At 39.3% G+C, this 21,176-nt stretch overlaps 5 protein-coding genes across 9 annotated transcripts in view; 3 read left to right on the forward strand and 2 right to left on the reverse strand.

Moving 5' to 3' along the window:
• Positions 1-842: 842 nt before the first annotated feature.
• LOC144199089 (prostate-associated microseminoprotein-like) lies at positions 843-2,650 on the forward strand. The gene is made up of 3 exons (XM_077720465.1): positions 843-936; positions 2,302-2,410; positions 2,476-2,650. The coding sequence occupies exons 1-3, from the start codon at positions 843-845 to the stop codon at positions 2,648-2,650; spliced, it is 378 nt and encodes a 125-aa protein (XP_077576591.1).
• Positions 2,651-3,252: 602 nt separating this feature from the next.
• On the forward strand, positions 3,253-10,028 carry nbn (nibrin). Its single transcript, XM_077721562.1, has 17 exons — positions 3,253-3,400; positions 3,674-3,795; positions 4,407-4,534; positions 4,792-4,951; positions 5,025-5,128; positions 5,200-5,317; positions 6,097-6,287; positions 6,372-6,469; positions 6,561-6,687; positions 6,755-6,960; positions 7,154-7,319; positions 7,425-7,989; positions 8,062-8,142; positions 8,255-8,395; positions 8,502-8,609; positions 8,680-8,729; positions 9,729-10,028. Exons 1-17 carry the CDS (start codon positions 3,370-3,372, stop codon positions 9,760-9,762), a joined length of 2,430 nt encoding a protein of 809 aa, XP_077577688.1. The 5' UTR covers positions 3,253-3,369; the 3' UTR covers positions 9,763-10,028.
• osgin2 (oxidative stress induced growth inhibitor family member 2) lies at positions 9,924-15,684 on the reverse strand. Its single transcript, XM_077721563.1, has 6 exons — positions 15,428-15,684; positions 13,804-13,896; positions 13,528-13,664; positions 13,075-13,266; positions 12,908-12,999; positions 9,924-12,834 (listed from the first exon to the last, which is right to left on the reverse strand). Exons 2-6 carry the CDS (start codon positions 13,868-13,870, stop codon positions 11,655-11,657), a joined length of 1,668 nt encoding a protein of 555 aa, XP_077577689.1. The 5' UTR covers positions 13,871-13,896; positions 15,428-15,684; the 3' UTR covers positions 9,924-11,654.
• Positions 15,685-16,020: 336 nt separating this feature from the next.
• On the forward strand, positions 16,021-20,928 carry gtpbp10 (GTP-binding protein 10 (putative)). Its single transcript, XM_077721564.1, has 10 exons — positions 16,021-16,343; positions 16,955-17,148; positions 17,216-17,307; positions 17,772-17,916; positions 17,995-18,068; positions 18,169-18,221; positions 18,294-18,401; positions 19,072-19,149; positions 19,233-19,356; positions 19,419-20,928. The coding sequence occupies exons 1-10, from the start codon at positions 16,311-16,313 to the stop codon at positions 19,619-19,621; spliced, it is 1,104 nt and encodes a 367-aa protein (XP_077577690.1). The 5' UTR covers positions 16,021-16,310; the 3' UTR covers positions 19,622-20,928.
• The window catches only part of adam22 (ADAM metallopeptidase domain 22), a 43,298-nt gene continuing 41,846 nt past the window's right edge, over positions 19,725-21,176 (reverse strand). For all 5 annotated transcript variants that reach the window (XM_077721557.1, XM_077721561.1, XM_077721560.1 and 2 more), the window contains one exon: positions 19,725-20,792. In XM_077721557.1, coding sequence (XP_077577683.1) covers positions 20,772-20,792 — 21 coding nt within the window. In that variant the 3' untranslated portion in view covers positions 19,725-20,771. The remainder of the gene's footprint in view (positions 20,793-21,176) is intronic.

The raw sequence follows: 21,176 nt of genomic DNA on the forward strand, positions 1-21,176 counted from the left end.
CATTCTATACACATTTTAACCTGTCTCCATATCATCTTTTATTTTGATTTATTGTTAACCATATTCAAGTGTTGAAAAAACAAAGTCGTCATCTACCTGTTTATCAAAAGTTTTGTTTTAAAGACAAAGTGAATTGAAAAGAATAACGTGTATTTTGCAAGGCCGTGCTTTCAGGATAAAAAAAAGAATACAAAAATATAGAACTAAGCTTAAATTAATCATTGGAAGCAAGAAGTAGCAATTCAAAGCAAAAGGTCACCAAATCATAAAAAAGCTGCTTCATTACATTGACATGAAATTGATTCGGACAGATTAAATTAGATGCACATCACTGAGTCACATCAACAGTCACATGTGATTATTACAAAGTATATTATGTTTTAATTTAAATTTTCTGCCCTCTATGCCCATATTGCATCACCTATAATTCTTCACTGAAAAGCACTAAACATCAAAATGTGTGTATTCCATACACAGGCAGCCATTTACTTTAAAAGAAGTCCCCAGAGTCTTTTTTTTTAAAGATGGCACTCTATAAGCTCTCGGGGTTATTCTTTCCAAGTGGCATCACAATCATAACATCAGTTGCTATGCCTTCTGTTTGTCTGATGGAGGATGAGAATTAATGAGCAGGTCCAGAAATGCCAAATGAATGTGGAGGTAATGAAGACATGATGGTATAAATATGACAATGGTCCATGTATGAAGGGAATAGAAGCAAACTAGACTATTAAGAGAGAACAAGAGTTTCATTTTGCACTTAAGCAAAGGTAAGAGGTACAAAATGTGTTTGTTTTTTTGTCACTGTGCTTTCAAGTGTTTATTGGAGCGTTTTTGCAGATATGGCAGTATTTGGCATGTTCTTAGCATGTGGAGTTTTCCTCAGTGTTGGCGTAGTGTCATTTTCGCGTGGGGAGTGCTTCTTCAACACCAAAGGTCAGTGCAGTGTGATTTTATTGTCCTACCACAGCCTTACATAGTCAAGTGTTGCCTACTTTTCAATGATTTTACAGTTTGAAGTGACTTTATAAGCATACTGGAAGGTTGCATATGCTTCATAAATGTTACTTCCTTACATTGTGACACAATAATTGGACTGCTTTTTTATTTTTAAAGATATGCCATTTTTTAATAACAAATAGTTTAAGTTGATCTGAGTTATTTTATTTTATTTGTTTATCTTAGTTGATCATTTGCTATTGTAACTATGTCACACTACTGGGGGGTTATTTAAGCATAAAAAAATGCAGATACATTTTGGGGATTATGGGGACATGTTTTAAGGTTATGCCCAAATTCCTGACCCAAAAAAACCATTTAGTAGATGGGGTTCAACCAAATTAGTGGTTTTAATGTTTCAAAATAGCTATTACTATTGTATTAAAATGCAAAATGTTATAGTAAGTATATAATTATATATAATTTATATTACCATCTGTTCATTGTCTTGGTGGACAAGTGGTGAGCACGTTGGGTTACAGTTTTGAGATCGAGGCTTCAATCCCAGGTTCGGACCTTCTTGTGTGGAGTTTGCATGTTATCCCCGGGCTTGCATGGGTTTTATCCAGATACTCTGGTTTCCTCCCACAGCCTAAAAACATGCTTGGGAGGCTGGTGGTTGAATGCTTAAATGGTGGTTGCTGTGTAGATAAACAAACAAAAACACTTTCTTACCCGTCGTGGTACGAATCCCAACGGCCTCGTTGAATGTGGCATTTTTATGAGGACAAGAGGACTATTTTTCACGCTTTGTACACCCAGATAGCATTTTGTAAAGAGTTTATCCATGGCGGCATGGCATCGCATTTGAAGTTTTTTTCTAGCGATTAATGACGCCGCTAACTGCGTTGGCTACGTTGGACGGCAAATTAGATTGGCGCAATTTCAGGGGTCACCAACTATTTCGTATCTATGAGGTAGCAGTCATAATATGAAGGGCTACTAGCTAAATATGGCCGAATTGAATGGAATTATGGGAAATGTATACTTTTCGGTCATGAGTTCTTCACAGTTATAGATAAATAAAATAATTTAAGTTAAGAAAGATGCAACATTATTGGTTAACTGTGGTTGAACTCTTAAATGCCCCATAGGAATGAATGGGAGCGTGAATGGTTCTCAGGCTGGCCACTAATTCAGGGCGCCTATAGTTGGCTGGCATAGGCTCCGGCACCCTCGTAAGGATAAGTGGTTCGACAAATGAATTAATTTCTTGTATTACTGTGCTGAGTACTAAATTAGTTACAATACACCTTGATATATACTCTAGGAAGTGTTTACCTGCATTTCCTCTCTCAACAGGGAGCTGCGAGTACATGGGTGAGGTGTATGGGTTGGGTGAGCGTTGGATCACCAGTGATTGTTACCAATGTGTCTGCATGGAGCCTTTTGGAGTAGGATGCTGTGATCAGTTAGTACCTTTGTTCAAAAGTAATTTTGTCCAGTTGGTTTTGTAGTAATTTGATCTTCACACAGTGAGTCCAAGCCTGTGGACTATCCTGAGTGGTGCGACATCATCCGCAAGCCTGACTCTTGCGCCAGTGTGGTGGTGATGAAGGCCAATCACAAGCTGCCCTGCCTCTGGGGACGAGGCCGCCTCCACTCTGCTGCAGGGCTTTCCTGGAAGTCTGACAGTGATCCCATGTTTTGAGTCGATTATATTGTTGTATTTAACATTAAAATAAAATTGTCATACTATATTGAATTGAATTGATTGCTTCTATTGTCATTATACAAGTACAATGAGATGTAAAGCTTCATCACAAAATGCACAAATCACAACAACAAACTAAAAAACAATCAATAAATAATAACAATAAATATATAATCAATCAATAAGTAATGAATAAGTAGTCACTCAATAAGTAGTCAATAACATAAACAAGCCGGAAAGTGCACAAATAACAACAAAAAACAAAATAATAACAACAACAATAATACCACTAATAACAATACTAATAACAACAACAATGATAATCATAATTATATTGACAATACTACTACTAATAATTATAAAATTAATAACAATATTAATTATCATCATCATATGTTCATAAACCAGTTATTGAAGATTTGTCAATATTTTGACAATTCAGGAGTAATTTGTGAAAAGAATAACACGCTAGAATACATCCTCCTTGAGAAGTTTACTGCTTTAATATGGCAGCTAGTTACAAACGTCGTTGGGCCGAACTTTTCGCATCTAGTGCAAAATATTTATTACATCTATGAGACGCATTGGAAGACGCTTACATTTGACGTCAGGCTAGAGCGCGCGCAATGCTTATTTGCAGTGGCTGATGACAGTCTGCAGTTTTTATTTGGTGTATTTTAATGTGTCCATCAGAGTAAAAGCCTAAAAAAACAACAATGTGGATCTTGAATCCAGTGGAAGAAAAAGGTAACAGTTCTGTCGTTTTGGATATGAGTACGGATTTAACTTTACAATGCATGTAATTAGCTCTTGTTTCTCGGTAAAATCAGGTCTGCTAGTTTGCATTGACAATAGGACACAAAAGTGATAATAATGTGTTTGGTCTGTTTGAAAGCATCAATATTATGTTGAACTTTTGTGTCCCACTGTAAGAAAGTATGCTTTTTGTCAGCCATTTGTGAGACACACTAGAGAGTTTTAGGTTTTCAAAATCCTTAAGTGGCCTCCTTTGACAAACAGGTGAGAGCCACTATCTTCTCCCAGCTAAAGAATATGTTGTGGGCCGCAAGAACTGTGACATCCTGCTGCCCACCGACCAGTCAATCAGCAGGGCTCATGCTTCTTTCATTGTTACTGATCAGGTAAGAAAAAAATATATGAGATACATGTTGTGATTATCCACTGTCATTGATCAGAAAATCATTTACTGGTAAAAAATAACAATAATACTAATAATATTTTAATCCAATGAAGCACAGTGACATTCCGAGGAAATACTCTTCTTTTATGTGGCATAAGGTTCAATTTATTGGATATTCTAGTGGCATTGTTCAAAACAATACATTTTATAGTAATAGAAATGTATATCACGGTTCATTGTTTGCATCCCTGGAAGACAGTATATGATTTTAAGTGATCTTTTGTAAGTTTTGGGTGTACAATAATTTTTTTTTTTAATGTGAAGGTAATCTATTCGGTCGCATTCGTGTTCCTGATAACTCCAAAATTCTTAAAAGGATTATTATCAAATTTGCAAGATATTTTTGTAATTTGACATGAAACACGTGATGACATAATGTATCCGTGTCCAAAGTCCAGAAGAAGAATTTCGTGATAAGATGATAACGGAGTTGTGTATTTATTGCAAATTTAGGTTCAGGGTATATAACTCTTTCAACAGCTTGATGAATTATGTTAAATTGTTATGTTAAAAGTTCTTGTGAATGATCTCCCATGTTATTTTTTGCCCAAGACACTGACCCTTAAGGATACCTCCAAGTATGGCACCTTTGTCAATGACCAACGCCTGGCAGCAAACATCCCTGTCACACTGAAATCAGGGGACGGCATTACGTTTGGAGTTTTTAAATCCAAATTCAGGTACTAAAATACATTGCAAATATCTCGCAAAAAGCAGATATACAGTATGAAGCTCCTTTCCTTTCTTTCCCATTTTTTTTAAAACACTGATCTAATAAGTATGACATTTACATTTACGGGGGCAAAAATGGTAAAACTATAAAAAGGGAAGAGCTTATTCATTCTTTTATGCAAGTTAATGTCGGGGTCAACAAGTCCACGAGCACATTTTGTTTCCAAGAATGTAGAAGATGCATTTTTGTGTATTTCTTGTCCAGTGTGAATCATTTGAAACCAGTGGTGTGTTCTTCCTGTTTGGACACTGATGGCAAAGCTGCAATTTCTGAGGCTCTGCAACTATTTGGGGGAAAGCTGGTCAGCAGTTGGACTAAGGACTGCACCCACCTAGTCATGCCTTCTGTTAAAGTCACCATCAAGGTCAGAAAAATGCTTCACCTAAAGTGTTTTGTGTTGAACATGGTCATGTTTTTGTACCATTCCTCCCTTTTAGACCATTTCTGCTCTACTCTGCTGCCGTCCTATCGTCAAACCAGAGTTCTTCTCCGAGCTGAGAAAAGCCACTCAGCAGAAGCTAACCCTTCCTAAAGCGGAAAGGTAAAATTCCATTATAGATTCCTGTGTTTTAACCAAACAAAGAAATGACCTGTTTTCTGTTGTTTTCACAGATTCATCCCTGACATCGATGAGCCCTACTTAAATAATGAGCAAGTGAACTTGGAACCAGATCATGCACGTAAACAGCTTTTTTCCGGAACAACCTTCATTTTTCTCACCAGCAAGCAGGTTTGTTTTGCATTTCGTTTTAGATTAGATAACTTTATTCATCCCGTATTTGGGAAACATCATTGTCACAGTAGCAAGAGGGTGAGAATACAGACACAAGAAAAGACATTTTAGACAAAAATAAATACATAACAAATACGTTAGTAAATAAATATATATGTGTGTTTGTGTGTATGTATGTATTATGTATGTATGTATGTGTGTGTGTGTGTGTGTATATATATATATATATATATATATATATATATATATATATATATATATATATATATATATATATATATATATATATATATATATATATATATATATATATATATATATATATATATATATATATATATATATATATATATATATATATATATATATATATATATATATATATATATATATATATATATATATATATATATATATATATATATATATATATATATATATATATATATATATATATATATATATATATATATATATATATATATACACACACACACACATATACATATACACATATACACACACACATACACATATACACATAAACACATATACACGTAAACACATAAACACATATACACATATACACATATACACATACACATAAACACATAAACACATATACACATATACACATATACACATATACACATATACACATAAACACATATACACGTCTACATATAGACACATCTACACGTAAATATTTTTTTTGTTTTTGACTCTTTATGGAGAACTCCTTTAACTCGTTCTGTCAATGTTGTGCATCGCTGCAGTTCAAGCGTCTGAGTGCAGCAGTGACTTATGGCGGTGGTACCAGCCAACTTCTAGTGGAAGGCACCCTACCTCGTGACCTCCTGGAGTCCCCGCATAGCTGTGTAATAGATTTTTCTGGCGTGAACTCACAACCTCTCCTTCCAGCTTCGACCACAGGGTGGCATGATTCTGTAAGGGACATCATTAATAGGTTTGTGGAAACCCACGTGGAAAAGCTTATCTTCTTTGTCATTTGTAAATATGTGAGGGCAATTTTTCGCTTCCTGTGAGACAGGAAAGGCCTTCGAGTCATTACAGAGTCTGAAATTGGATTGGCTACCATCTACACTTCATGTGTAATGTACTGCAACCCATCCAGTATTATAGACACAGGTAGAAAAAACGAGTTCCGTCTGCGGAAAAATGTATTTCTTATGACTGCTGTGGTTAAATACTGTGTCCCCTCATGTCCTTTTGGATAAAGCAACTGTGACGACGCCAAGAATTCCGAGCTCGTCACTCTCCCAACATCCAGTAGTGGAGGAGACCGTTTTACCTGCAGCATCGCAGAACATCACAGCATACGCTATCAACACAGACGCTTCAGAAATGTACAAACACTCATCTCATACTGTCTACACTTTTATCTCTGATATCCCTTATCAATTTCATAATCAGTCGACAGCGGTGTGACGTGAGTGGGATTACAGCAGTGGAAGAAACCCCAGAGAAAAAGATGAATGACACCACTCATCCAAGCACCTCAAAAGCCACAACCGCAAAGATAAGCGCTCATCTCACCACGTCCGACTTGCCTGTCAGGTCATTCAGCACTACCGAGAATGCAGTTTCCACCAGGAAGAAATCTGCGGCCAAAGTGACAGGTAAATACTGTCTGTTGATAGCATAAAGTTGCTTTATAGAAATAAAACAAAAAAGAAATCATGAAAACAAAAGCCAATTGATCACAGACTGCACTAGTCATTGGAACGGCTTAATAATTATCACTAAAAGTTCAACACAACCAAAATGGCACTGTTGAAAATGTTTAAATCTGCCAATTTTGTGGCATTTCAGGCCAGGAACTTAATAAAAGAACCTCGACGCTTCCTTTGGCAAAGTGTGGTCGTGGTACGACGCCATTGGAACCAAAGAAATCACCTGGTAAAAAAGTCCCTCCACAAGTTTCCCCACAGAAACAGACTGCCATGACTTGCTTTTTCAAACCGGTCAACAAGAAGAGGTAACCATTAGGGCGGCGTTTTTCCCGCATATTCTCCTGTAATCACCTGTATTTTGGGAATGAATAAGCAATATTTGACCTAATATATTTGCCTTTCTCTCAAAGGCCTTTAGACGAAGAGTTCTCAGCTGTCATCTCGGAGCCAAAGCGCTCTGTGCATGAATCCGACATCGTTCAGGTGCCAGTTATCCCTGCGGCCTCGGAAGATTCCACCACATGTTCAGACAAAGCCCCCGCATCCCCTTCGCAGACATCATTTGACTTCGAAAATGATCTTTTCGGGGCCTCGTCCAACCGGAGTCGAAAGAGGAAGGAGATAGAAGAAGAAATAGATATGGTTGATTTGGAGTCTATCATGTCTGAGGAAATGGACTGCATTGACGAGTCGTTCTCCGTCGGTGAATCTTCACAAGCCCGAAACAACCGTACTCGACAGATAGAACAAACAGCAATTGTTGCAAGTAAGAAGCAGAAAGTAGAGCATGAAGATGATGACTCACACAGTCGAGGGTCACCAATGCGACTGGTAGAGGAGTTGGTTCCACATCAGCGCTACCAAGCAGACCAGGAAGTGGTCCCCAGAACGATAGTTCGACGTCGGCCATCAGCAGAGGCAATGAGTAGCCAAATTTCATCTGACAACACAAATCAGCAAGAGTCCTCCGCTCAGGTTGCCAGTCATGTTTTTTTTCTTCATCTTTTCAGTATAAGTTATAATGAATATATTTGTTAATATGCCCAGACATTAGGACATGTTCCCCACCATGAAGAAGTGCCTAATGTTCATCTGATGAAACCTATTGACTGCAAAACAGAGACCCAAGTAAGTATAGTAGTGGTTAAGGACGTTTCTTATTTCCTGTTTATCGAAAGATTTTGGTCAATCAAGGAGATACTTTGCATAAAGCTTTAAGGTCCTGTATGTTGTGTTGCAGCCAACAAAAGTGGACGAAAACCTGCCGAAACAGTTGATTTTGACGGAGTTTCGATCTCTGACGGTTAACGTGCTCCCCAAAACCAAACAGAAGCAGGTGCACAGCAACGGCTGTGTGAAAAACTTCAAGCGTTTTCGTAAGGTCGGAATGAATTTACGAACCTCCAGCATGAAACGTTGATTATTTGATATTAACCGAAACTTCTGAAGGGAAACAATGCGTTCTACCGGATGTGTGCTTTGGACAGGTACGAGTGCCCGTCAGGACAGAGGGCATCATCGGGGGGTCTGACCTGCTGGCTCACAACCGCGGCAAGAACTCTGAAATTGAAGAATGGCTTAAAGATACTGAGGAGGTTTGATTTGTCTGCTGTCAATTTGGCATTCTTGGAGTAGTCGTTGAGGTTTCTACGCTTTTTTTTTTAGGATGAGAGGCAGAGCAGACTAGAGGAGAGTCAAGGAGATGACCTCTTTAGGTGAGAATTTGTTTTTTTTTTAAACCCATCAATCTTTGTGGAAGCACAAACCTGCCTCAGTTATGTCCAAATAAATCTTAGGTTTCAGGTCATCTCTTTGGCTAGGTCACTTCAAAGTCCTCATTTTGTTTTTCTTCAGCCAAGATGAGTTGTATTAATGTTAATTGCACGTCTTGATATTGTTTTTTCTTCAGCCATTAAAAGGTGGATGATTTTTAAAAGCATTTATGTGCTTTGGATCTCTGTAGGTTTCAGGTCAGGGTTTTGACAAGGTCACTTCAAAGTCTTCATATTGTTTCTCTTCAGCCATTTCCTGCAGTTTCCTGCGAGCATTGTACAAGTTGTCTCACACAAAGATCAAGTTTTTTTAGGGTTACAAAAAATTATGAAAGTAGAAGTCATGGATGAAAGGGTTAAATTACTTATGCCAAATGTTTTCTGTCCTTTTAAATTCTTCATTCCCATGTGATTTCCCTTGTACTTGTTGACATCAAATTAATAGCCTTCACAACACAGCCTGTGGATCCCGCAGTACTTCATCATAGACTCATCCCAATCAACATAATTAAGCAGAATCGCGGTTGCTTTCGTCATTGCTGTTTCTAAGGTAACAGCAGTGATGTAAGCTGATGTGCTTTCTTTGACCAAGCAGAAAAAGCAATTGAGATTGATTTTGCGTGTGTGTATGTTGAGGCTGAGCTGTTTGATCACTGAGTCATACTCACTCAGTCATGCGGAGCTGGGGAACAGACTCTCCCACTAAGAAAACAGACCGTTGCATTGCGCCGACTCCAAACCAGACGCGCTTTATAGGAAGCCTGTTTGCTTTAAGCTGTGCAAACACTCTTTTTCGTCTTTTACTGTGCTTCATTTAGGCTTTTTTGTTGTTTATTCAAATGGACACCAAGCACATTGAAGGATGAGCTGTGAGGAATGTTAAAAGCCCATCCCGATGGGGCGATGACATCAACTGTTTGACGTGTTTCTTTGTGTCTTTAGGTACAACCCTACCAAAGTATCCAAGAGGCGATGAAGAAAAAACTTCACCTGCATGTATCTGTACATATAATGGTTAGTTTGGTTCAAATTCTAATGAACTTCCATATTGTTATTTTTTCAATAAAATTAGTTCTATTGAACTAATTGCAGCATCGACAGCAATAATTGTACAACAAAAGTTTCAATGGCGTTCAGAGTTTTCTCTGTTATTTTTATTTGTCAATAACAAAAAATATGACATATAAAACATTTCAAAATCTATATCTGCACAAGAGATCATTAAAAGTTTACATGCCAAGAGCATCTTTTCATATTTTGTGCACTTAGGAGAAAATAATTTCCCTGTTTTAGCTCACTCAAGTAGATGTGGTGATTTTTGGTAAAATATTCTTCACCAAAAAAAGGGCTTATTAATGGAGAAATGATAATTTGTCTCCTTATTTTACAGTGATTCATATTTTATCTTAAAATGTAGGGGAAATGGTAGGCACAACTTGACTCAAACCAGCAGAGTCTAAATTGCACAACTGTTACAGGCACCAGAATTCTGCAAACACATACACACACACACACACACACACACACACACACACACACACACACACACACACACACACACACTTCTTCATATAGATTAGTTGATGGTTGTTTTTCTCCCCGTCGTCAAGCTAGCAAATTGAGTCCACTGTACAAGCAGACTGTTAGGCACTTACATACACTAAACTGTACAGGCAAGCAGTCAGTCATCCAACCAAAACACATTGATTACTAATTTAATATTTACAATCAACGGTCAAAGTATTAGTTGACAATTGCACAATTTGATAAGCCAATTCTTTATCTGGCAAAACTGACCATTGTGATATTTTGTTTTTATTTTAAAATGACCACAAAAAAAGAAGTACAATGTAGTGTACTTAGTATAATAGCAATTATTTAGTAATGTTATAATAATTTCTCATTGCATAAGTTCATTTCAAGAACAGTGCAAAAAAATTGGAAAATCAAATATGCCTTTTTGGTTGTTTTTATTGCTGATTATGAACTTTTCTTGATCCCCCCCCATTTCAGATTCCCTCTTATAATGACAGTATAAAAACATTACTATTATACTTCATAGAATAGAATTACTTTGTCCGTAACACATATGCAATATGCAAATTTGGTGGCCTGCAAATGTTTTTAGGTCATATAAAAAAAATGGGCCATTGTAATATTAGCTTCATAAATATTTTCCTTAGGGTTTGACCAAAATATGACAGTACACAAATTTCAAACACACTGCCAGTGGCAGGTCACTGAAATATTAAATGACTACTCAAGAGTAGTTAGAAGCTACTAGAAACATAACACTTAAATTTACATTCACTGGTAATTAGTTTGCATAGAAAGCCTCATATTTGCTCACCTACTCCAGAAAAGATTGAAATATGAATCCAAATGTTCATGTTAAGCAAATGAATAAATAAAAAAAGTTTGGCTCAGTCATCAGGAAGATTGGAATGTTAGTTTCTTGTGGATTTAAGTTATTGGTATTACAGTTTGGCCTGAATATATTTGTCTCTCAATATTCTTCAGTTTTTTACTTTTTGAGAGTATAGCCTCTCCTAATTTCTTGATGCATTCAAAAACATACGCATCAAGGGGAGAAAAAAAAACATGAATTTTGAGGTTCCATAAAGAATGGACATTTGAAAAATCCTGGCACATTAGCTTAGACTCCTGGAAAGTAAAAACATGCACAGAGGAACACTGAATATTTCCATTACCTGAAAATTCACATGACTATCTAATAATGATTTGTGAGTTTCTTTATAACAGACGTCCATTATTGGTAGATTTTTGCTGTTCCACTGCACAGCCTTTTTGGCTTGCATGATACAATGTTAATTTTTAACAATGTCTTCCTCTTTTACACCAAACATTTCAAATGAAGTTATTCCCTACATTGTTAATGAGCTTCCCTTTCTTCTTCATTCTCTTCAAAAGGCAGGAGGCGATGCCTAATGCGCCGCCCTTTAAAAAGCGAACAAAGTTGTCGCCTACCAATGGCCCCATGGCAAACAATCCAGGTTCCTTGGTACACTCAAAAGTGTATGGGTGGATGTCAATGGGATTTTTGCAGGATACGGGTTTTGTAGGATCTTGAGCCAGGTAGTGACCCTGGTCTTTCAAGAAGAACAAATTGGGATTTGTTCCAATCAGCACAAAGGCCATTGAGATCTTAAATGCCTTCACTGAATTATTACCCTGAAGCAAGCACCTCCTATCTGACTGTAAGGAGCCCACACAGTGTTCTGGGAAGCTTGTGTAGTCAGGAAAGAGTCCTACGCTAGCATTACTGGCCATGTTAACTGCGGCCAACTGCGGTTTGGAGCACATCTTGGCACAAACCGAAGAAGCTATGCTCATTGACTGAGCCCTGCTTGAAGAACAGGAGGAAACCATGTTAGAGTAGGTCTGAGAGCACATCATGTTGTAGACATTGTGGTATTCTGGGTACAAGGTCTTTGGCAACTGTTTGAAGATGAGGTCGGCGTCGTCCACGCGCTTTCGAAAGACATGCAGTACCCGGATGTTGCGGCTGCAGGCACACAGAACCGCATCTGCGGCACTCAAGCCGGCACCGACGACTAATATAGGATCTGAGTTTTTATCCAACTTCTGCAGACTAATAGCTAAGCCCAAGTCTGAAACACTGTGGAAGACGAAGGGTAGGTCCTCCCCTTCCACGGTTAATCTTACTGGCGAGTCAGATGCTCCAGTAGCGAGAACCACATTCTCCGCAAACAGCGAGAAAGGGATGTGAGTGTTGTTTTGCACTTGTTGGTATCCCCTCACTTCCCAGAGAGACCCGAGTCCTTCATCGCCGACACATTCCACTCCATTTCCCCCGTATCTCTCGTTTCTACCATCGTCAACCCTTTCGTCTCTGATACGAGCGTCCACTCTCTCAATATTCTCGATCTTGTGGCCTCGGCAGAGTCTTTGGACAGAAGTCACATAGGTGTTGTCAACAAAACTCTTCTGAAGACCTTTAAGCTTCACGTAGTTGCGATAGTATGAGGAGATCTCCTCAGGAGTGGCCCGGTCACTGGTGATATCCCTTGAATAAAAAGAGGGCCATTGGGTCAGGATAGTAAAGAGCAAAGTGAAGGATTTCCCACTTGATTGGGTACCTTCGTTTTCCACCGAGCATGTCTCTGTAGTTGACGCCAGGAAGCTCCATCCATATCCCCAGACTTATTGTCAGCATGGAACCTTCCATTGCCTGAGGAAAAAAGCCGGTGGCATTTTAAAACCTTCCAATCAAAATCCAAGGCATAAAAAGTACATTGGAACTTACATGCCAGGCTCCTCCAGGTGTTGCTCTCCCTAAAACAAGATGAGGGATAAGTTGCTGCTTTTCCTTCCTCCATTGAAGCACGGGAGGGTACTCATAGCCAAAGTCAGCGTTTGGATGTAATAATGCATCGAACAACACGGCGACTGGGTTACTTGATCGCCCCTCAAGACCTTCACTTAAATATTCAAGATCCTGCAAACAAGAAGTAGCTAAAGTGGATGATATAAGACCAAGGCGTAGCATTCATTTATTTCGATTCCGTTTATGCTTTGACTTCATCCTTCCTGTGAGAGGAAGTTTACACTGTAGAGCAATTACGAATGCGACAAAGGATGATGGGTGGATGGGCAGAGGTTGTATATATAAACTCGGCAAAGAAAGGTTCAAACCTGCAAGCCAATCAGAAATATTTGATGTTGGGGTATAATGATTCCAAGCATTGTGCAATTTTACCTGTTCAGTAATGGCCAGGTGTTTGGTCTCCTGCAGTTTTCTGTACAGAATTGAGTTTGGGTGGACTGTTGTTGGGTCAAAGTAGGGCTTGTTACCACTTAGCAGATATGACAGACAAATACCCGATGGTCCATTTCCTGAACACAAGTGAGATGATTAATTGCTGTTTGAAATAATGCAAATATGCGTTAGAACGATTTCTGGTCTTGATTTTACTTGCTCCATATTACTTAAATAACGAGGATTGTTATGTTAGGTGTGTGACACATTGATTACCTATGATGATGACGGGAACAATAGGTGGATGCTCTTGTGGGAGAGTGGTCTCTTCCAGAAGAGGCATTGCTGAAGCCTGGGCCAGAGCTGGCACTGTAAAGGAACACACAAAAGTTCTATACATTTCCATAACTGTCCATCTATCTCTACTCAACTAAATGGAGCCCTTTGTATGAGTTAACCTTTTTTTTGGTATGTCTTAGCTTGGTCATTTGAACAAGCTGGGTATCTTTTTTTTTTTACATGGCAATATTGTTGGCATTGTCATCTCATGACCTAACTCCCCTGAAATGGAAACACTCTTCACATGATAAAATCCCAACCCTTTTCCCTTCCTGGCAGGGTACTCACACTCCCCTGTCACAGCCTATCAAACACTGCCTGAAGCCAGACTTCCATCTCTTTAAACCCAAACAAAAGCCAGTTTTAATCAGATTTATATGGGCTCGGCTGTGTTATGAAACATTACTATTGTGTGTGTGTTGGTGTGTTAGACGACGGTACCATTGTGTGCAAATCCCCTGTGATCACGCCTACCCAGTGGGCTTTAATCTCACTGGGTGCATTAATGTCCTTAAACACGTTAAAATAACTGCAGTGGTATAAAAATGTGGTCCACCACGCTGACAGACCCAGTGCTTTCTGCTCAGAGACACTTCTGTCATTATACACTCATGATTTTGCACACCACCTACTGAACATCCTTTCAGCTAGAAAAGAATGGCGTCCCTTTGGCCTAGTTTCTTATTAATAACCTTCAATTAAAGGGCCCAGTTTATTTGGATGAGCGAAGATTTTAATTTTAAAAATGTTTGAATGCAATAGAGTCAATCACATATCATTGAAAATTAGGCAGTTTGCAGAGACAAGTAATTAAAATGAGCAAAAATGCTTGAAAAAGAACATTCTTAGCATTTTCAACACAAATTGTTTTGCAAAGCTGGTCAAGTGACATCAAAGGTGAAAAGAAAGGTCAAAAACCTAACTGTTAAGGTATGTTTGGCTCTGGTTAATTACTTATTTGATCTCATTATAGACAACGAGAAAAAAGTAAAACTTGCTTCATCAGTTTACTAGAAAGGAGGTTGAATAATTTTGAACAAGGTGCCAATATTTTTTTTTACATTATAGAGATAGTAAAAAAATTGTGATTCATAGCCTTCCCCCACGGTTTTGCTTGCTTTGATCATTCATAAAAACAAGTTTTAAATTCAACCCCCACTAATTAGCCTTCACATACAGCTCATTCCAAAAAAACTATATCACTGACAAAGCAGTACCAGTTTGTTTTTGTTTTTATCACATATAACAAGTACAAACTGTACTCCAATGTACACCATGCAATAGAGTAATAACTCATATCTACTTGGGCATGGTGTTCTCATTTAATTAATCTGTCTGACATCAATAAACCTCATTGCCAAAGTAGACATTTGAAGTAAATTCAAGAATTTTGCAGGCCTCATCTCTGCACATGCAAAACAAAGATGCTGCATCCCCAACTGGTTGACAGAAACGCCCCCCTACATCATCTCGCTCATGTTATCATCATCATCATCTTCAGCATTCCATATTTGACGTCAAGCCCCTTGAAAGGTCCCAATCGAGGACGGGGGTCTCTTACCGCGCTGCGGATGCTGTCTCTCGTCCGCTTTGCCCCGTGACCGCGACGAACGGCGGCGCGTTTTGCTTTATAAAGACCCTGATGCCGGTGGGAGGATCCACGCACGCCACGTTCCACGCGCTTAGAGCTGCTCGTCTGAGGAAGGACGAACCCGTTCTTTCTTTGCGTCCCCGTGGAAGGTTGTGTGATGCAAGATAATGGGAGAAAAGTGTCGTCACTTGCGCATCGTGTTAGCGTGTCACGCATTTCTCCGTCTGGGCACACTCCACGTGGAAGCGTGTCGCATCCACGTATGATATGGTTCTTTGCAAATATAGTTATTTTATTTTGTAACATTGTGAGATGGATGAACATGCACATAATCTAGATTATCTTCTCTAATTCCTTCATTGTTGTAAATCAATCATGAGTCATAGGATCTTTTATCATGTCATCATTCTTACAAAACATTCAAACCATGGGCTGGCATTTTCTGTTGTTTAGATATTCTGGTTGTGTTCAAAATTATTAAAATGTACAGTATTTAAAATAATTTTGTTGTTAACGACGTTTTTGAGGTGCACGTGAACCTACCAGCAGCCATTGGTTGGTTCGGACGTGCGTTGGTCACGTGACCAGAATAACGCAACATGTAAACAAAACCCTCAAATCTGTTAAATCGTCTGGATATACCACCTTGAAAGTGTGCGGCCGTGCAGATTAAAATATTTTTATTCCTTCACAATTTACGTATTAGTGTCAGATTGTCCTGGGTTTATTTTATTTGCATTGTTTTCTCGCATGCTGACAAGGTCACGTGTTCTATCTCTGGTCGCCTTTGCCGTCCTTCGAGAGTACACGCTGGCTAGCATGTTTGTACCCTGTGGATGAATACTTCTCAATTATGGTTCATCTTTGTAGAATTTGCCTGCGTAAAGTAAGTATACTACTAAGTGGCCTAGTTGCCACTATTACATCTTTTCTTGAACATTTGTTAACCTCTGGATGACTAGCAACCTGCTGTGTGCTATATGCGTCGCTGAAACATTGCTAATTAAGTGGCTAAACCTTAATTTACTTTGATTTGTTAATTGCTTTATAAAAAAAACACGTCATTTAAACCACGGTGTCATTTAAACCACTTATATCGCGATCTACTAGTAGATCGCCAAGGAACTATCGATAGATCGCACGACAATAATATTTTGATCCCTCCCGTGTTTTGATTTCCCTAGTTAGGCTCATATGGGTCTAATGCGATGTATACAATTACAGTAAACTCTTTGAAAAGTAGATCTTGGAGCAAAAAAAGTTGTGAGCAACCTTGATTCAAACAAAAAAGCTCCCACTTTGTTCCTCAGATTAACTCTGCAATTTGAGACTTTATTATGTCCAAAAAAAGGCATTATTGTTACGTCTACTAGTGCGCATTTCTCATCCTCCGAAGTAATTTTAACTGCATAAATGTGGAGAGAGTGATTTCTTGTGTAAACTTCACTTTACTGAATTTAACATTTCATGTCACTAAAAAACATCTTTCCTTCTCAGTATGGAAACTTTGTGGACAACCTCCGACTGCATGTCCGCGGCGGGGCTGGCGGCATGGGCTTGGCCCGCCTCGGAGGCCAGGGAGGAAACGGTGGAAACGTTTGGGTGGTGGCCACCAAAAAAATGACCTTGAAAGGGATCAAGGATAAATACCCTCAAAAACGCTTTGCAGCCGACGTAGGAGGCAACAGCAGGTAGGAACATCAATTGAGGAAGTCAAGTGTGTCCTGTGGGAAAATAACACATTTTCTTTGTCAACAGTGTGCGTTCCTTAAAAGGACTAAGGGGAACTGACCGAGAGATTTTGGTTCCTGTAGGAATCACAGTCACCACTGACAATGGCAGGGTACTCGGTTAGTAAAAAGTGTCCTCCTTGTATGTTTAAACCGTTCATATTGGTGCATTGCATGTCCGGACGTAGTTGATGGTGGGTGCTCGGACGTTTGGTCGCCGGTCAAATGGTGACAGCGAGTTTACTGTTGAAACCAGCTTTCAAAATGATATTAATGAGAGAGAGAGTTTAATATCTATGTACTGTTTAATATCTACGTAAATTTGACCGGTGACCCAAAAACCGACGACCAAAAGGGACCAAAAGACCGGCGACCAAACGTCCGGTCACGTTGATGGTGTGGCCCTTAACCTTAAATGGTGAAAAGAGTTACACTTTTATGGCACTTAAAACGCTTTGACACAACATTCTCGTTTTCTTACTGATGACACAGCATCAGGAAAAATGTGGTTTTCAGTATCTTGCTTAAGGATTAATTAGTTTTAATTGGCCTAACCGCACAATTATGTTGTCGCTTCCTGGTAGGTAACCTGAACGAGGAGGGCGACCGTCTGCTGGTGGCAAAAGGAGGAAAAGGAGGTGTCATTTCTTCCACCTTCTTACCCAGTAAAGGCCAGTCCAGGCAGATCAGACTGGACCTGAAAATCATCGCTGACATGGGCCTGGTGGGGTGAGTACACAACACAACAGTCTGTATTGATGTTTCATTCATTGGCAAAGGGCTTTTAAGAATTTTTCCCTCCATTAGGTTCCCAAACGCAGGCAAGTCTTCACTGCTGACGGCATTATCCAACGCCACTCCAGAGATAGCCAGCTACCCTTGTAAGTACTTGTTCAGTAATCGCTGACTAAACACCAGTGATTAATGGCGCTTATCATTTCCAGAGCTAAATAGCCACTGTTTTTCTCTGTTTTTTTGCAGTCACCACGCTCAGGCCCCACGTTGGTAAATTATTGTATGAGGATCAAATGCAGGTAAGTGAAATTAATTGGTCATTCATGTTTCTAGTCACATCTTGTGCCGACAAAGGGTGCTTTCTGTGGTAGATCTCTGTGGCAGACCTGCCGGGTTTGATCGAAGGCGCTCATGTGAACAAAGGGATGGGACACAAGTTTCTCAAGCATGTGGAGAGAACCAAGCAGCTGCTCGTTGTGGTTCGTACAACATCAATATACTCGAAAAGCAATTATAATTGTATCCCTTCAAACAAGGCGAATTGAATTTGTTAGATTTTTTTGTAAGTATAGCAGTATTTTCACTTGTCATTTCCACAGTGTTCCAATAATTTCCAACTAAACCCGTCAAAAGTGATTAAAGTGGCCCAACTTTGTATCAAAGATGTAGAAAAACTCAAAAGTAGACAAAATGATTTACTAATGTATTAACACAAAATACAAGCATGCAAAAACATGTTTTATGTGTAGCCTAAGGAGAAAGTTAACATTAGGGACACAAACAAATTTCAAACTAGAAATTCAAAACAACTAAGCATTACATTTAAAAAAAACTGCAGAGGAGTGACAGTTTTGCCATTGAGTATAGAGCAGCCCGCAGGACAATTTCGAAATAAAATATGTGGTACAGAAAATGTATTAATGTTTTGGGAGATTTCGTAACTTGGATTGTATTTTCGTATATTAGGACGGTCATTTGCACATGAAGTGTTTAGTAAGTATTATTTAGAAACATTGGCAAATAGAGGTTCCAGTGTAGTATGGATCCAACACAATATGTTCCCATTTGATTTCTTTGGTCGAAATCAGAAAAATATCAATTTGACTAAACATATTCATTCAGAACATTGTTATTCTTTGTATTGCCCAGGTGGACGTTTGTGGCTTCCAACTTGCACGTCAAACGCCGTTTAGGTCGGCTTTTGAGGCCGTGCAGCTGCTCAACAAGGTGCCACTCATTCACCTCTGGGAGGCGGGGTTTCTTTTCTTGGATCAATATTCTTACCTGTCTGTCATTCATACTCTCTGCAGGAGCTGGAGTTGTACAAGGAGGAACTTTTGAGCAAACCTGCTGTGTTAGTGGTCAACAAGATGGACCTACCAGATGCGGAAAACAAGCTGGAAGAACTGAGAGAGCAGCTTCTTAACCCCCAAGGTAAGTAGACTGACTCCAGAGGAACAAATCTAGATGTGAAAAACTTTGTCTGTGCCGTGCAGATTTCTGCCACAATCTCCCCGATGATATGACACCAAAGAATCACATGACGTTCAAGCATGTGGTGCCCATCTCCGCCGCCAGCGGGTTCGGCGTGGGCACTTTGAAAAGTTTAATTCGGGAGTCGCTGAACGAAGAAGCCACCGAGGCCACAGAAGCTCTGCAACAGGAAAGACTGCAGCTTCTTAGGGAGGCCACACAATAAGCCACATCACAAACATGGACCACTTGTTTGCAATGCTATGATAAGTATTTGTGGGCTAATTATATGAAAACACACATCTGGAAGCAAAGAATGGAATCTGATAGACAATTTGGAATTATTTACTAAGTATTCATGGCCAAGCAGAGAAGGCCTTGCAGGCCCTGGCGGTCCACCACTGATACAAACATATTTGATGACATCTCAACTCTCTTACAGTCTCAGTAAAAACAAGTGACAAATGTATTTACATGCAGTTGTTGGCTGGCTTATCCATTTTTGATCCATTTTTGAATGAAATTGAAGCAACTTATTTTTTTACTAGCACCACTGATTTTTTTTGTTATGGAACATATAAACACGTTGTCGTGTTGAAAATTGATGTGTGAGTACTCAGACCAATTGTTTATTTGCTCTAATTGGGCAAGGAGTGGATTTCCTAAGAGTACACGAGTACACTAAAAGCATGGCGACAAGGAACAAAAGGCTTTTAAACGGGCTTCAATCATTGGTTCTCAAACTGGAGTCCTTGGAGGTTCTCAAAAATAGTTGATGATATTGTACTTTTCTTGGACTTCATTCCCATAATTCTCCATCAGATACCAAAGGTTTGAGAACATTTGATCGAAATATTTCCCCTTCTGAAAGACCAAACGTCTTTCTACATTCTGTTGTGAACGAATTCGGCAAATAAAAAAAAGTGCAATTGGATTTTCATATGTACACAAAATACAGCAAAAAAGTGGGAACGGGGTGTGTTCATTATCCACTTTTAGGAGTGAAAATGCAGTGTGGTTAGTTATAATGGAACAAGAGAGGTTATGAAACGGTGCCCCTCGCATGCGTCGTGTCCAAAGGGTCCTTGGGAGATGCTTCATGCATTCAGTCTTGGTACCCACAAATGGTCCGCTTGATCCAATACAGCATGGACATGTGGTTGGAAAAGAATGGCTCAAGGTTGGTTGGTTTGTTTGTTGTGTACTGTGTGTGTTTTGTTGAGGTGGATGTGTAGTTCTGAGCTTCCATTGTGTGCCGCCCGTGCTTCGCCTTGAATGACGAGATGTTTGTCGCTTATCTCGCTCGGCATACGGATGAATTTTGCTTCACTGTTGTGCACAGGACTGTTTTCATCCCGGTGGTATTTTTCGAGCTCTTATATTGATGTCTCCCACAGCTGAAAAAAAAGACAAAAAATGACATGGTCAATGCCCATTTTCTATTCAATGACATTGACTCTTTAGTCACAAATTAAAAAAAAATGGGAAATCGTTTGCCAAACCCTGACCTAGAGCAATAAATATACAAAGCACTGTTGGTGATTTCGACAAGGTTTATCAAACATTCATTTTCTCAATTGCTTTATCCTAAATAGGGTCGTGGGGGGTGCTGGAGCGCATCCCAGCTGACTGGACCAGAGATGGGGGACACCCTGAATCGGTGGCCAGCCAATAGCAGGGCGCAAGGAGACTGACAACCATTTAAGCTCACACTCATACTTGGGGGAAATTTAGAGGGTCCAATCTGCCTACCAGGGCGGCCTGGCTGCTTGAGGGGTTCG

This window comes from Stigmatopora nigra, chromosome 7 (genome assembly GCF_051989575.1).
Source record: "Stigmatopora nigra isolate UIUO_SnigA chromosome 7, RoL_Snig_1.1, whole genome shotgun sequence".
Classification (NCBI taxonomy): domain Eukaryota; kingdom Metazoa; phylum Chordata; class Actinopteri; order Syngnathiformes; family Syngnathidae; genus Stigmatopora; species Stigmatopora nigra.